Source organism: Acomys russatus, chromosome 25 (genome assembly GCF_903995435.1).
Source record: "Acomys russatus chromosome 25, mAcoRus1.1, whole genome shotgun sequence".
Taxonomy (NCBI): domain Eukaryota; kingdom Metazoa; phylum Chordata; class Mammalia; order Rodentia; family Muridae; genus Acomys; species Acomys russatus.
Window position 1 is genome coordinate 50558945 of NC_067161.1, and position 16620 is coordinate 50575564.

At 49.9% G+C, this 16620-nt stretch overlaps 1 protein-coding gene across 1 annotated transcript; it reads right to left on the bottom strand.

The window, feature by feature from the left end:
- Window positions 1-15394: 15394 nt before the first annotated feature.
- LOC127208222 (28S ribosomal protein S12, mitochondrial-like) lies at window positions 15395-15813 on the bottom strand. Its single transcript, XM_051167616.1, is given in 2 exon segments — window positions 15395-15702; window positions 15705-15813. Coding segments are annotated over 2 exon segments (417 nt in total).
- Window positions 15814-16620: the final 807 nt, after the last annotated feature.

Genomic DNA, 16620 nt, shown 5'->3' on the forward strand with positions numbered 1-16620 from the left:
CTCTGTGAGTTAAGAGTCTAGCCTGGGCTACATGGCCAGTTCTAGGCCTGCCAGGACTACCGCAGTGACAGTCTCAGAACACCAACAATGGCAACAAAGCTGCTGTAGCTAAAGGAGCCTGCTTCCACTCCCGCTGAGGGATGTCCGCAGTGTTCCTGCCTGCTCTGTGGTGGACCGGATGGATGCGCCCAGTCCCTCCAGGTGAAGCTCTGATGGCCGTGACAGTCCGCGTTCCTTCAGTCAGCAAACAAACGCCTTCCCCTTAAACAAGCTTTCAGTGTTTTGTTTCCGTGGAGGGTTTTCTAGGGCAGAGGAGAGGGCAGCTTTACTCTGATTGGATTTTGTGTCCCTTCTGGTCTTCAAGCTCCGTCTGCCATGCCCAGGGTGGCTGCGTTGCCAAAGGGAACTCGTCCGTCCCTGTTGTCCTCCTGGCAGGCTTGTACTTCCTACTCTTGTGAAGGCAGAGAAAGCGGCCCCCCCGCCCCACACCTGAAAGGCAAAGCGAGAATCTTTAAAACAACCCACAGACACTTTGATCTAACCACCAGACTAGTTTCTCTTGGATCCTGTTTAGAAACATAATAAAATTTCCGTGTCCTTCAGCTAAAGGTGGCTTCCCAGCTGAACAATAAGCATGTTGTTTAAGGGAGGCACCAAATCCTTAAGCAAACAAATCACTCAGGTTCGCTGCTTAATTGTATTTTTATTGCAAACGTTTAATGACCTGAAAAAAACAAAAAAAAAAAAACAAAAAAACCAGAGCGTCATACGCTCACTGGTTAAATAAAAACAGGTTTGTTTCAGGAACAAATGCACTCTTTGTGGACAGCGCTTTCTGAGTTTAGACATTCTAAGAAATATATACATGTACATTATGGTGGGCTCAGTGGTGAGGAGGGCTTGCTGCTCTTGCCGAGACCCAGGTTCAGTTCCCAGCACCCACACGGCGGCCATCTGGAACTGCAGTTCCAGGACAGCTGCTGCCCCCTTCTGAACCCTGAGGGATGCGGGTGGTGTGCAGACACGCAGGCGAGACACCCACTGAAATAACAAATGTAAGAACCAGACAAAATCCATTTTGTGTTAAACCTAGCCAAGGGCTGAACCCAGATTCCAGAAAAACCACAAACTAGTCTAAACAGAAAACACAATCAGCTCACCTTGGGAAAGTCCAAATATACTCTCTGCTGGTCAAGCTGACCAGCAGGTGGTCTGGCACATAGCAACAACCAATTAGGAGAAACCAGGCCAAAGTTCCTAACACCCCGTGACTGCTTCAACCAATCTTTTCTACAGGCCAACTTGCCCCTACACCTATTACCCAACCAGGAAACTCCAAGGCTTATAACTCCCTGCTTGCAGCTTTTCTGCCCAAATGTCATCCAATCATATACTGTAAAACCCATTTCCTTTGTCTAAAATCTATAAAAAAAAAACCCCTCAATTGAGACTCGAGGCCACTTCCCTGCATCTGCTGTGCCAGTGCATGGGAGGGGTGTCCCGAGTTCAAACCTGCAATAAAGACTCCCTTACCATTGCATTTGGACTTGGCTTTTGGGTGGTCTGTCTGAGGAGTCTCAAAATTTGGGCATGACATAAATAATGTGTTTTAAAAATTTCACAAAAAGCATATGGTACTGTAAGCACAAGCCCTGAAGTGGGGAGACAGCAAATCAGGTGACGTTGGGGCAAGGACAAGGGGAAGGGGAACGGATGAGAACAAATTATAAAAACATATGTAAGAAGATGCCAAAAACACAAAAACAAAAACAAAAAATACTCCCCCCCAAAACCAAAACAAACAAAAAAGAAGATGCCATGGTGAAGCGCATTATTTTGTGTATTAACTTTAAAAATTAATTAAAGGAACAACAAAACCCTCCATGAATTCTACAACAGAGGACAATTTAGAGAGGTCACCCAGGAAGCTGTGCGCTTGCTGGGGCAGGAGGCCGTGCTTGCTGGGGCACACAGAGACACACACACACTGATACACACACACACAGACACACACAGGCAGACATACAGATACACACACAGACGCACACAGACACACGCACAGATACACACACAGACAGACATACAGATACACACACAGACACATACAGACAAACACATAGGCACAGACACACACACACACAGACACACACAGACACAGACACGCACACAGATACACACACAGACACACACACACACACACAGAGTTGGGTGTGGTGACGCACAACTGTAGTCCCAGTACTTGGGTGGGAAGTAGAGGCAGAAAGACAAAGAGTTCAGAGTCATTCTCAGCTGTGAGTTCAAGGCCAGCCTAGAGTTCACAACATCGGGACACATACTAAACTTCAAGCCAAATCCTCAAACATACCATGGTCTACAAAGTGGATTGTGATTTTGTTGCTGTTGCTGTTTTGAACCTGAGTCTCCCTTTGTAGCTCAGGCTGGGGTTGAACGTGTGGCTCGCTTACCTCCGGTGCCAGGTAGTAGGACTGCAGGTGCATGCAACCACCTGTAAAATCTGGCCTCAGATTTCATTTTTAGGTAATTTAGCTGTATGTTTATGGGACAAGTCATTGTCTCAAGTAAACCAAGACATTACATCTTTTTCTTTTTCTTTTTTTTAAAGGTTTTTCAAGACAGGATTTCTCTGTGCAACAGCCCTTGCTGTCCTAGACTCCCTTTGTAGACCAGGCTGGCCTCGAACTCACATTGATCCACTTGCTTCTGCCTCCTGAGTGCTGGGATTAAAGGCGTGTGCCACACCACGCCCAGCGATATTACAGATTTTTAAAATTTTATTTTATTTCACGTGCGTGAATGCGTCTTGTGTGAATGCACCACAGGCCTGTCTGGTGCCCTTGGAGGTCGGAAGAGAGCACTGGAGGCCTAGGGCTGGAGTTTCAGGTGCTCATGAGCTGGGCCATCTGTCTGCAAGATCCAGGGCTCCGAACCCCTGAGCCTTCTCTCCAGCTCTTACCAAGACATGTAAAAAGACTGGACATCTTTTTTTCTTTCTTTCTTTTTCTTTAAAGTTTTTGAGACAGTGGTCTCACTCTGTAGACCAGGCTGGCCTCGAACTCACAGAGATCTGCCTGCTTCTGCCTCCTGAGTGCTCTAGGCTGGGATTAAAGGCGTGCGCCACCACGCCCGGCTCAAGACTGGACATTATAGAGTGGTTATGAGTACAAGGACAAAGCCAGGTCACGGTGGCGCACGCCTTTAATCCCAGCACTCGGGAGGCAGAAGCAGGCAGGTCTCTGTGAGTTCGAGACCAGCCTGGTCTACAGAGTGAGTCCAGGACAGCCAAGGCTACACAGAGAAACCCTGTCTTGGGCAGGAGGGGCGCGGGGAAAATACAGGGACAACAAAGATTAGGGTCCCAGAACAAGAAACAATGGGGTACACACTGGGTCCTTGGCTGAGGAGACAGAGGCCCCACCGGTCACGGTTCTGGTCAGAAGCCCCAACAATGGAGCAAGAAGGAGTGAGGCAGCCAGCTGGTGAGGCTGGTGGGAAGGAGGAGACTTCCGGGGTGGTAAGTTCAAGGCCAGGCAAGGAAAGAACCAGCAGGAGAGAATCTGCCCCTTGCCCTGCTACTCAGAAATCCCACGGCCTAGATTAGAGGAAGCCGGATTCCATTCCAAGAGTGTGGAAGTCTGGGAAGACTTAGGGATCAAACCGGTGAGCCTCACTGAAGACACCCTGTGCTATAGCCAGTGCTTTTCTATGTACACAACATAGTGCTGTATGTTTTAATGAAGAGGAAAGTCATTTACTGAAGGCCTGTTACGCACCTGGTGTTTCATGTACACTGTTTTAATCCTTACTGCGACCTTATTGGGTAGACCAGATGACTATGATTTTATGGATGAACAAACTGAATCTTTTTCTATTTTTAAAATTTTTATTTATTTTCTGTATGAGTGCTCCATCTGGGTATACACCTGAATGCCAGAAGAGGGCATCAGACTCCAGTATAGATGGTTGTGAGCTACCAGGTGGTTGCAGGGGATTGAACTCGGGACCTCTGAAGGAGCAGCCAGTGCTCTTATCCACTGAGCCATCGCTCCAGCCCCCAAACAAACTGACTCTTAAAGAGACTGACTTGAACAGGGTTACTTATCTGTACTGCGGTAGGGACCACAGTGGAAGCATTTCTTTCCCTGTGCTCTGCTGACAGCATCTGGGAGGGCAAGTGAAACACATTTTTTTTTTCTGTTACCCACATGATTGGATGCACTGGCTTGGAGTATAGTTGAGTTTATATTTCTTTTTGGTATCTAAAGGTATTGTTTTAGTGATTATTAACTCAGATTAGTAGGAAGTCATCGCCCCAGTTCTTGGAAGAACCATGGGGATTTACACAGTTTAAAAAGGCCAGATCTGCCTCTAGTGCATAGTGGAGAGCAATTTGGACACTCAGATAAGGCTCCATTTTCTACTACAAACAGGCCTTATTTGGCCTGTGGCTGCTCCTGGCATGCTGTTCTGCAGTCTCTGGTGTTACTGAGGCTTCATGGGGGGGGGGGGGGGAGGAAGAATGGATATCTATCACTCACTCCCTGTTCAGCTCTGTTTCCCTCAAGCCACCAGATGCCTGGACTCAGGGAATTTCTCTTCCTTTCTTCCTTCTTCCTTCTTCCTTCTTCCTTCTTCTTCTTCTTCTTCTTCTTCTTCTTCTTCTTCTTCTTCTTCTTCTTCTTCTTCTTCTTTCTGACATAAAAGTTGTACAGGTTTGTAGGGTACTGTGTGAAATCATGATACATGTGTCATTGAGACTTTCAGATGTTTTAAACAATGGTGGCTTGCTTCGAGTGTCCTGCCATCCCCCATAATCCCCTTGGCCAGCTATGTCCTGCCATGCATGCCTTTGGGCTCCTGAGGCAGAACTCAAGGCCAGGCTCATCTGTGGTCCTTCTGTGCATTTTCTAAGTATCCACGTGGGCAGGAGGCACATCCAACCTGTTCACGAACCAGTCCAGATCCTACGGTCCCACCACCCAGGATCCTATAGACTGAATGTGCCCCCGCCTCGCACCCCCAAATCCTATGCTGATGCTCTCCCTTCCGTGTGATGGGAACCAGTGCTGGTGTCTTTGGGACATAGATTTAGATGAGGTCAAGAGGGTCTGGTCCCCATGATGGGATTAGGGCTTTTGAGAAACTTAAGAACAAACACACACACGCTTTCTGGCCACTGTTTGATGTGATGTGGCCATCTGCAGGAAAGTGAGCGTTTGCAAACCAGAAAGGGCTCCCTCGCCAGACACTGAACTTCCCCCTCAGCTTTCTATCCTCTGGGGCTGTGACAGTGAACACTTGTCATGGAAACCACCCATCTTATGACGACAACAAGAGCTACTGTTCCAGTCAGCACACGTTTCTCTTGAGCCACTTAATTTTGGGGAATTCTTTGCACACTTTGATCCCAGCACTCAGGAGGCAGAGGCAGGCCAATCGCTGTGAGTTCAAGGCCAACCTGGTCTACAAAGAGAGTCCAGGACAGCCAGGGCTACACAGAGAAACCCTGTCTCCACCCCCCAAATATATATATTTGAATTTTATGTGTATGTGCGTGTGTCTGTGTGGGTATGTGTGGTGAGTGCAGGTGCTGTGTGGGTGTGTGCGGTGAGTGCAGAGCTGTGTGTGGGTGGGTGCGGTGAGTGCAGGTGTCTGTGGTGAGTGCAGGTGCTGTGTGTGGGTGTGAGGTGAGTACAGGTGTCTGTGTGGGTGTGTGCAGTGAGTGCAGGTGTCTGTGTGGGTCTGTGCAGTGAGTGCAGGTGTCTGTGTGGGTGGGTGCAGTGAGTGCAGGTGCTGTGTGTGGGTGTGTGCAGTGAGTGCAGGTGTCCTCCATGCCAGAATCCCTAGGGCTGGACTTAAAGTGGTTGCTAGTCCTCATCCCGCACCCCTACCTGGGTGTTGGGAACTAAAGTCTCCTCCTCTCCAAGAGCAGTAAGCACCAACTGCTGAGGCATCTCTCCAGCCCTGGGCATGTTCCAATGACATTACATCTCCAAAAGATGGGGCTGGTCATGGTGGCACATCTAGCACTGGAGGTTGAGGCAGGATGGAGGGGTTCCAGACCAGCCAGGGACCACATAGGGAGATCCTTCCCAAACAAACGCACAAACAAACAAACGGAAGAGGAATTAGTTTTTCTTTTCTTTCTTTCTTTTCTTTTCAAGACAGGGTTTCTCTGTGTAGTCCTAGAACTTGCTTTGTATACCTGGTGGGCCTTGAACTCATGGAAATCTGTCTCCGGAGTGCAAGCACGACTACTGCCTGGCAGGGACTTTTACTTCTTTGTTGAAATTACTTGCTTATTTATAGAAGTGTTGTCTCCAGTTGTCAGTGTAGTAGTCTGTCCTGTGAGGGAGGACAGTCTCAGACCAGTCTCTGCCAGAACAGGGATCTTTTGCCAGGTCACTTGCTGACTACTCTTAGGGAAGTTACTAAATGTCAGTTTGGCAACACACACACACACACACACACACACACACACACACACACACTTAACTTCCTGTAACCCAGCACCTTGTTCTTATCTTTAAAAGCTAAGAAGAAAAGCTATTGCCAGCAGGAGTCACAAGGCAGGCTGGGTGGGTGAGCCAGCCATCCCCCCCCCCACCCCCGCCCCAACCTGGTCCCAACCATGCTGGAAGCTGGCGCAGAATAGTCCAGGAACCACTGGGTTTAACTAGGGGTCAGCACAGTCGTCCTGGCTCCGAAACCCCTAACCCTAACTGGTATTTTCAGTGGCCACGCCTCTTTCACCTAAAGGTCATTACTAGCAGATGTCTGCTCAAGGAGTATGTAAGTAATGAAAGGGGTGAATAAAAGCGGTCAACTTATTCACAGGAGTAGAATTATGGAATTTTAATAAAAGCTCTAAGAACAAGTGGTTTAATATTTCACTTTAGTATTTAGAAACGGGGCATAAATACTATTGCAAGATGTTGCTTCAGGGTTGAGCAGCAGCACCACACGGTGGCGCTGCTATCCTGACTGTTGGGGACGGAGAGAGGGAGGGAAGGAGAGAGGGGGGAGGGAGGGAGAGAGGGAGGGAGGGAGAGAGAGAGAGAGAGAGAGAGAAGGAAGGAGGGAGGGAGAGGGGAGGGAGGGAGGGAGGGAGAGAGAGAGGGAAGGAGGGAGGGAGGGAGGGGGAGGGAGGGAGAGAGAGGGAGGGAGGGAGAGGGAGAGATTCATGCCTGTAATCTCAGAATTTACTAGGTGGCAATAGTAGGATCAGGAGTTCAAAGTCATTCTTTATTGCATAATGAGTTCCAGGTAAGCCTGGGTTATGTGAGAGCCTGACTGTTCAAAACAACAACAGCAACAGCAACAACAGCTTCCTGGTGAGGCGACAGACACCAGGCTGCCTCTGTGTGAGCCTGTGAAGGAACAAAACAGTAAGAAAATACAGACTTGATCTCAAAGACAAAAGAAGGGAAGGTTTGGGAATCCACCGGAGAGCAACAGGATTTTGGAAAAGAGCAGAAAAGAGATGCGATCAGAGAAATAAGCTAACACAGTCTCAGCTGTGCAGCTGGTGCCCCTGGCCGGGGTGTGTGTGTGTGTGTGTGTGTGGTGTGTATGCATGTGTGGTGTTTGTGTCTGTGACTGTGTGTGTATTTGGTCACACATGTGTGTAAGACTGTGTGCACGTGCGTGTGTGTGTGTGTGTGTGTGTGGTATGTGGGTGTGTGACTGTGTGTGTATTCGGTCACACACGTGTGTAAGATTGTGCGTGCGCACGTGTGTGTGGTGTGTGTGTATACAGTCACACACGTGTGTAAGACTGTGTGCGCGCGCGTGTGTGGTGTGTATACAGCCACACACGTGTGTAAGAGTGTGTGCACGTGAGTGTGCACACGCATGAGATGAAAGCCAGGCAGTGAGTCCCACAGCTCTCTGGCACCTCAGATACAGCTGCAGATTGTGGTAGACAGTGACTCCTTTTGCAGACAAGTCCCCAAAGCAGACAAATCCGTTTGTCCCATTGATGACTTGGAGAGCTGTGGCTAGTTGCATTTTGAGAACGAATCTGCTGTTAAGAACTGACTGACTGGAGGCCTGCACTCCGGGGACAGCCACAGGTACGGGACCTTCCGTTTGGCTTGCTACCGCCCCTGGGTAAGGAAAAGCCCAGACAGGCAGCAGTAGGGAGCGGGCCGGCTGGCCACCCGCAGGCTGAGCAGGCTCAGGCCGGGAAGCCACAGGGATGGCGCTGCCCAGGGGAACAGTCACCATTGAGCTGTACCGGAGTTTGACAGATCTCAGCCTGGGGCAGCAGGTACCGGGAACTTAAGAGTCACCTCTCCGTCACTCACTGGTGTACAGTCGAGAACTCCGAGCCCGCCCCCCACCCCCCCACCCCCGCATCCCCGCACCCCCGCCCTACTACCCCCTCCCCCCTCCCCCACTCCCAGCAGAGTGATTAGAACTCAGGAGGACTTGAGAGCACGCCGAGTCCTCTGCCTGCGCCCATCTCAGTGCTGTGGGAGCCTCTCACACCGAACAAATTGGGAGACTATTTCCCTGAATTAAACGTTAGTCACTTTATGGGGGTGCGGTGAGGTGGGGGACGGTTAAGATGTGGGGGAGTCTTGCAAAGGTGAGAGAATTTGCTCACAGAATGTAAACCTAAGTGCGGCCGGCAGAGGGAGTCAGCGGCTGCGAACAGAGGCCGAGGGGACGTAGCATAAACCGTAGGAAAGACAAGAGTTCACAGTGAGCTGATTGCTCCCCACCCCAAATTCTGAGGACTCAGAAACTGCTGTTGTACCTCATCTCCTCCCAGCTTCTCGGCGTGATCCTCTTTGCCCCCACAAGTCAAGACTTTTACTGTATTTTCTGTTTTGTTTTGTTTTTGAGACAAAGTTTCTCTGTGTAGCCCTGGCTGTCCTGGACTTGCTTTGTAGACCAGGCTGGCCTCGAATTCAGTGATCTGCCTGCCTCTGCCTCCTGAGTGCTGGGATTAAAGGCGGGCGCCACCATACTCGGATTTTTATGGTATTTTCTGTTTCATTTGTTATTCCTCTCTTCATGCAGTTTTGTTTTGTTTGTTTGTTTTTTTAGTTTTGTTATACATTTTGTTTTTCTATTTGGAGGCAATATCTTTTCTTTTTCATAGTTTCTTCCCCATCTTTTAGTCCTGTGTTTCCCTCCACTCCATTTTTACTTTACCCTATTATTTTATTAAATTAATTAATTTTACTCTATATGTGAGTGTTTTGCCTGCACATATGTCTGTGCACCACATGCATGCCTGGCACCCACTGAGACGTCAGATCACCAGAACTGGAGTTACAGACAGCTGTGAGCTGCTATGTGGGGGCTGGGAATGGAACCTGGCTCCTCTGGAATAGCTCTGGCTGTCCTGGAACTTGCTCTTTAGCCCAGGCTGGCCTCGAACCCACAGAGATCTGCCTGCCTCTGTCTCCTGTGTGCTGGGATTAAAGGCATGCGCCACCACTCTCTCTCTCCCTCCCTTCCCTCCCCTCCATCACTTTTCTGTGTAGCCCTGGCTGTTCTGGAACTCACTTTGTAGACTTGAGTGATCGTCCACTTGGCAGCACACTGGCCGTTTCCTGCTCTATGACCATCGCGATATGTTAGTTGGTGTTAATTATTGATTTTCTGACTTGTTGATGCTATAGAGGTTTGTTTCCTTTTTGTTGAATGGATTTGGGGCTGAGGCTTCAGGAACTGGGTGCTTAGTAAGAATATCCTCTCTCACACAAGTGAGACACCCAAACCAACAGACGTGTAACCAGAGCACAGGTGTGCAAGAAACACGAAGAAGCCAGACCGCATGTCTCCTCAAAAGGCCATGACCCCTCAACTTCAGACCCCAGAGACACTGAACATGTAAGACGACATGGAGATTCCAGAAGTTTTCTGGTGAAAACGGTCAGTGACCTGTGAAAGGCTACAAGCAAGCAGGCAAATCCAATTTAGGACCTGGAGAGAAAAGTTGGCAACAGAGATTAAAAAAAAAAAAAAAAAAAAAGTCAGGAAAGAGGATGAGAAAAGTCAACCATATGGATCAAACAAACAACAACCATAAACAAACAACTCAGAACCATGGGAGAGAAATTCAGCAAAAATTAGGGGGCCGTGGGCTAGGAAACAAGTCTCTGGCCTCCAGGGTCTAGTGTGAGTGTCTTGTTGACTGAGGCTCCGGGACTGTATTTCATTTACTGGGAAAATCTCCCAGTTAAGACTCTACATCAAGCTGGGCAGTGGTGGCACACACCTTTAATCCCAGCACTTGGGAGGCAGAGGCAGGTGGATCTCTGTGAGTTTGAGGCCAGCCTGGTCTACAAAGTGAGTTCAGGACAGTCAAGGCTACAGAGAAACCCTGTCTCGAAAAACAAACAAACAAACAAAAACAAAAACCGAGAGAGAGAGAGAGAGAGAGAGAGAGAGAGAGAGAGAGAGAGAGAGAAGAGAAAAAAAGCCAGGCCTTGCAGTGCTCTCTGGGACAGAGTAGATGACCAGAAAGTACTCTGTGCTGTGGCCTTGTAGCCCGTCCTCCTTGCGGCAGCAGTGCAAGTTTGCTGTCCCCGTGTCTGTCACACACAGACTAGGCCAGGCTAAATCACACTGAGTGGAATTCTCAGCAGCCCCTGCAAACCTGTTGAAAGCTTCCTGTGTCTTGGGAACTGGAGGCCCATCCCTCCTCGTGCTATACTTGGCTCCCAGGATTTGAAGGGCAAGCCTCTCTGTCTGTCTGTCTGTCTGTCTGTCTCTCCAAGCTCTCATCAAGCTGCCTGTGGTGCTGTATCTCTCCCCACTTTAAGGCCACTTCAAGGCCCGTCCCAGTCCCCACCCCCAGCGCTCAGGAGGCTCTCCCTTAAAGCAGCCTCTGAAGGGTCAGCTTCTCTACTGAACCTGCATCCTGATGCACATTTTATTTATAACAGTCTCCCTGCCACAGTGGACTCTAAAGCCGTGAGCCAAAACAAATGGTCCCTTTCTTCAGTTGCTTTTGTCAGTCTTTTTAAGATATAGCCTTACTGTGTAGCTTAGCATGGCTTGGAACTCAGGCTGACCTTGAACTTGGAGCAGTTTTCCTGTCTCAGCTCCCTCCACGTGCTAGCGTCATAAACAAGTACATCATTACCACCTGGAAATATTTCTGAATAGAGCAGTTGCCACAAATTAAAGAACATGCCTAGCTCCTCCCTCCTGGTCCTAGAGTTAGGATAGACTGGATTTAGGGAGAGGAACTCTCCTCCGACCCCTCAGACCCCAAACTAGTATGACACACATAAACACAAATAGGAGCACACACCACACACACACACACTCACCACACACACACCACACACACACCACACACACATACACACGACACACACACACACACCACACACACACACACACCACACACACACATACACACGACACATACACACACCACACCACACACACACACCACACACACACACCACACACACCACACACCACACACACACCCCACACACACACACACACACACACACCACACACACACACACACTACACCACACCACACACACACACACATCCACACACACACACACACACCACACACACAACACCTACACACACACACCACACACCACACACACACCACACACACACACCACACACACCACACACACCACACACACCACACACCACACACACCAACCACACACACACACACACACCACACACACACACCACACACACCACCACACACACACACACACACCACACCACACACCACAACACACCACCACAACACACACACACACACCACACACACACACACCACACACACACACCACACACACACACACACCACCACACACACCCACACACCCACCACACACACCACACACACACCACACACACACACACCACACACACACACCACACACAACACACCACACACACACCACACACACACACACCACAACACACACCACACACACACACACCACACACACACACACACAACACACACACCACACCACACACACACCAACACACACACACCACACCACCACACACACACACCACACACACACACACACACCACCCACACACACCACCACACACACCACACACACATACACCACACACACACAACACACATACACATGTACACACGCACACAGTTTCATATATGAGAGAAAACATGATGAGTATTGAAACTTTACTTGGGGTAGCAGGGTGCCACTGAACACCTGACATTGTTAAGAGCAGCACCAGCCTTGGGCTTTGAAAGCCTTTCCAATTGTCCCTGAAAAGCAAGGTATAGGTTTAGAGGCCTCATGGTGCGGCTGTTGGGTGCTCACAACGCCTAGCTTTTCTCTCTGTGCCACTGACGCACGTGGAAAGGACGGCTAGGCTGTCTTTGAGCAGGGGCAGCCATTCATGCTCTCTTAGGAGAGTCATGGGAGTTTACTTTTGACTAATTTATTCTGATGTTCACTGGATGACGGTGGGACTGACGGACAAACAACAGTCCATGTTGCTGGATAATCCAAGCGCTGCTTTGCAGACGGCCTTAGTCCTAAAATCAGGCATTCTGTTCCCCAACAGCACCCGCTGCCTCTGACTGGGAATGCCACTGCCTAGAAGTTGCTGCTGCTGCTGGTCATAGCCACCTGGACTTGTCAGATCAGCTACCGACAGTTCAGGATTGGGAGCTGTTTACTGATGGAGCAGCCACAGGCAAGAAGGATGCTGTGGAGGTGGCCGTGCTGGGGTAACGCCAAATAAAGCAATAGATGCCCGTACCCTCTTGCCTAGCAACTCTGCACAAAAGGCTGAATTTATTGCACTCTCCAGGGGCTTATAGCTGTAAGGCAAACAAGTAAATATTGATACTGGCTTTGACTATGTCTTTACGACAGTACATGAATGTTGTGTGACTTTTCCCAGTGCCGCACACGGAGCTGTTTGGAAAAAAAGAAGGTTAGTAACTTCAGGGAACAAACCCATGAAAACCGCAGTGGAAACGGAAACTCTGGCCATTACTTTACCTGTTAAAGAGCTAGCTGTTATTTACTGCCAGGGAATGGGAGACTGACTGTCACAGGGCAAGAGGAAGTCAGAGTGGACAGACCTCCAAATAAGTTGCTGGGAGAAGCAGCCTGCTCTGGTCCTTGTGGTGGTTTGAATAGGAAGCATCCCCACAGGCTCATGTGTTTGAGCGCTTGGTCCCCAGGTGGTGTTGCTGTTTTGGAAGGCAGCGGACCTGTTAGGAGCTGGGCTCTAGTTGGAGGAAGTAAGTCTTAGCTGGGGATGGGTCTTAGGGTAATTATAGCTCAGCCTGACCTCTGGCCCAATAGCTCTCTCTGCTTCCGGGAATGTGCCATGTAACATGCTTCCGGTATGAAAGTGAGATGTCCACAGGCGGTGGCACTATCTTGAGGTTGTGAGACTTCATGGACCTGCAGCCTACTTGGCTGACATAGCGCCGTCCTCGTCTGACTTCTGTCTTTTTGTGAGCGTGGGCGTCTGTATACACAACGTCTGCCTCCAGTCCAACCTCCCCACCTCCCACCACTATGGAGGTCAGGGCCTAGAGCTCAGCAGGCAAGTGTCAGCTAGTATGCCCAAGGGCAGTGGCTCTCAACCTTCCTAATGCTGCGACTCTTTGGCGCAGTTCCTCACGGTGTGGGGACCCCCAACCATACAATTATTTTCGTTGCTACTTCATAACCATAATTTTGCCCTTGTTATCAATCATAATGTGAATCTCTGTGTTTTCTGATAGACCTAGGTGATTCCTAAAAAAGATTGTTATGCCCAGCAAGAGGGTCGTGACCCACAGGTTGAGAACCATTGCAAGAAACAAAGTAACATAAAGCCTCCAGATAAATTTTGTCAGGAGCTTTTTAAAATGGGATACAGGGTTACCTCTCACTCCACTCTCAAATTCCAGCGACAACCTGAACTAGTTCAGTTTGCTTTGAGATAATGTCTGGGCGGCCGTAGCCTCCATGGTGGGCGTCTTTGGTAGTTAATCTCCATTGTCAATTTGATGTTGCTAGAAACACAGTGGGGGGGGGGGAAATCTCTGGGCTGGTGTGTCTGTGCCGGTCTAGATTAGGTCAGCTGAGGTGGGAAGCCCAGCGTGAAAGGTGGGCAGAACCAGCTCGTGGGCTGTGGTCTCCGGCAGAAGAAGAAAACGTAGAAAGCTAACGAGCCCAAGAATTCATTCCTTGTTCTGTGTGTCCCGGCTGGCTGTGGGCGTGAAGAGCTGCTTCCTGTTCTTGCTGCTGACTCCCGGTTATAATGGACTGTACCCTCAAACTGTGAGGTGACCCTTCAGTCGCTCTTGTCGGGGATATTATCACAGTAACGAGAGCGTCCGTCAGTAATGTCGGTGCCTCACCTATTACACTGGCGGGCGGAGCCTTCAGTTTGCTCTCGCCAGATTTGCACGGCTCGGCTCGTGGACAGGCCGCTCTGCCTCTTTCATCCTGGAGACAAGGTGCTGACGAAAACCTGGAAAACTCAGCTGCCTGAGGAACGGCTGGCCGGAAATGGGAAAGGCCCATGTGATGCACATATTGTTAGTTACGTTTGCTTCGCTGAGTCTCACAGTGACTATGTAAAGGCTTCATGGGCGCAGAAGGCGGCCCTGCCTGAGGAAGGCACCTCCTCCTGCATGCGCACACTGATGGGAGGTCTTACCCATCCCTCCGAAAGACAAGTTTCCTGTTGCTGTGGTAGGACGCCATGACCAAAGCAACTAGGGAAGAAAGTTTATTGGGGAGCTGCGCTTTCAGAGGGTGAGTCCAAGGCCTGATGGTGGGCGGCAGGCATGGAGTTGGAGCAGTAGCTGAGAGCTGACATCTGTAGACAGAGTGGGAGGGAGAGAGCGAGTGAGCACTTGACTGGGAATGGCTTAGGCTTGGGAAACCTCAAAGCCTGCCCCTAGGGACATACCTCCTCCAACCTGGCCACGTCTCCTAACCCTTCCAAAATAGTTCCACTGACTGGGGAACCAAACATTTGAATGTATGAATCTGGGGCCACTTTCATTCAAATCATCACACCAAACTAACAGAAAGAAGCAGTTATGAAGTTAGCAGCCTTCCTTTTGTGTTTTTGCTTTGCTCGGTGTCACATGCCTGATGGCCTAATGATAACAGCGCGCATATTTTTTCTTTTTGACACTACAATCTGCATGTGTGTGTATTACAAACTCCATCCCAGCATGAGGTCCAAGCTGCCGGAAGCTGAATGTGGAAGCAGCCAGGGCAGTGGCCAGTGGAGTACTTCCTTCCAAGTCACTTCCAGAACTCTCGAGGGGCAACAACAGTTCTGAGTAGCCGAGGACTCTCCGCCCCTAGAGCAGGGAGAGCTGCTTTCCAAGGACTCCGTACCCGACCACTGAGAATTATGGTCATTTCTTGTTTTGCACGTGGCCACAGTCATACCTGCCCCTCACAACTTTGAGCTTGACCCCAGGCAGGTCCTGGGTGCGACCGCCCTCCACGAGGACCACGTGGTGCTCCTGCAGGGTGTGGCTCTCCCCAGGGATGAAGCAGACGGCCTCTCTGCCTGTGCTGAGGTGCACTCGGATGCACTTTCGGTTGGCAGAGTTAGGTTTCTTCGGCTTTTGGATAAAGGTGCTCAGCACCACACCCTTCAGCTGGGGCCGGCCCTCTGTGGGGCCCAGAGGCTTGAGGGGTTCCTTCCAGTGGCCTAGCTGTGCATCTGGTTCAGGGTGGCCATGGATCGGGTGGCCCAGAGCTGGTGAGCTAGGGCTAGGCCACGACTGAGGGATGTGGTGAGGCCACGGAGAAGGCACGGCCAGGACATCTCACCGCCTGGGGCTTCCCTTTTACGTTAACAGAATGTCCCCCTGCAAATTCTGCCTCACTCAGAAGTTGGTCCCCAAGGAGCTACACCGCTCTCATCCAGATACTGGAAGGGGAAAAACTGAGGAGAAAAAGAAAGATGTCTGGATAACAGATTAACTGCACCCACCTCCCAGCTTGCATATTTTTAATAGTAGATTTATTTATTTTTGTTATTTAACATGTATGCCTGCACCCATGTGTACATGTGTGCACCATATGTGTGAAAGTGCCCACCGAGGCCAGGATCCCTTGGGATTAGAACCACAGGTAGTGGCCAACTGCCTTAAGTGGGCACTGGGACCTGAGCTCAGTTCCTCTGAGAGAGCATCAAGTGCTCTTAATTGCTGGGCCGTCTCTCTACCCCCAGTGTATCACATTTTACTGTTTGGGCTTTGCCAAGCCTCGTCAGGGCATGGCTGTGATAATAGGCTGGTGCGCCCTCTACCCAATCTGTCTTCCCTCTTAGGTGGTTGGTAACACACTCCTGAGGAGAAAGAGAAAACTGCGGATTGTTCTGGTATCATGTAGCCCTCCTCTGAGGTGTTATCTGTGTCTCCTCAGTTATCAACTGTGATTAGAGCCACCCTCAAAAGAGTTTTACTTTTTTTTTTTCTTCAAGACAAGGTTTCTCCATGTTATCCTTGGTTGTCCTGGACTTACTTTGTAGACCAGGCTGGCCTTGAACTCACAGCGATCCACCTGCCTCTACCTCCCGAGTGCTGGGATTAAAGGTGTGCGCCACCATCGCCCGGCTGTGGAGTTTTAG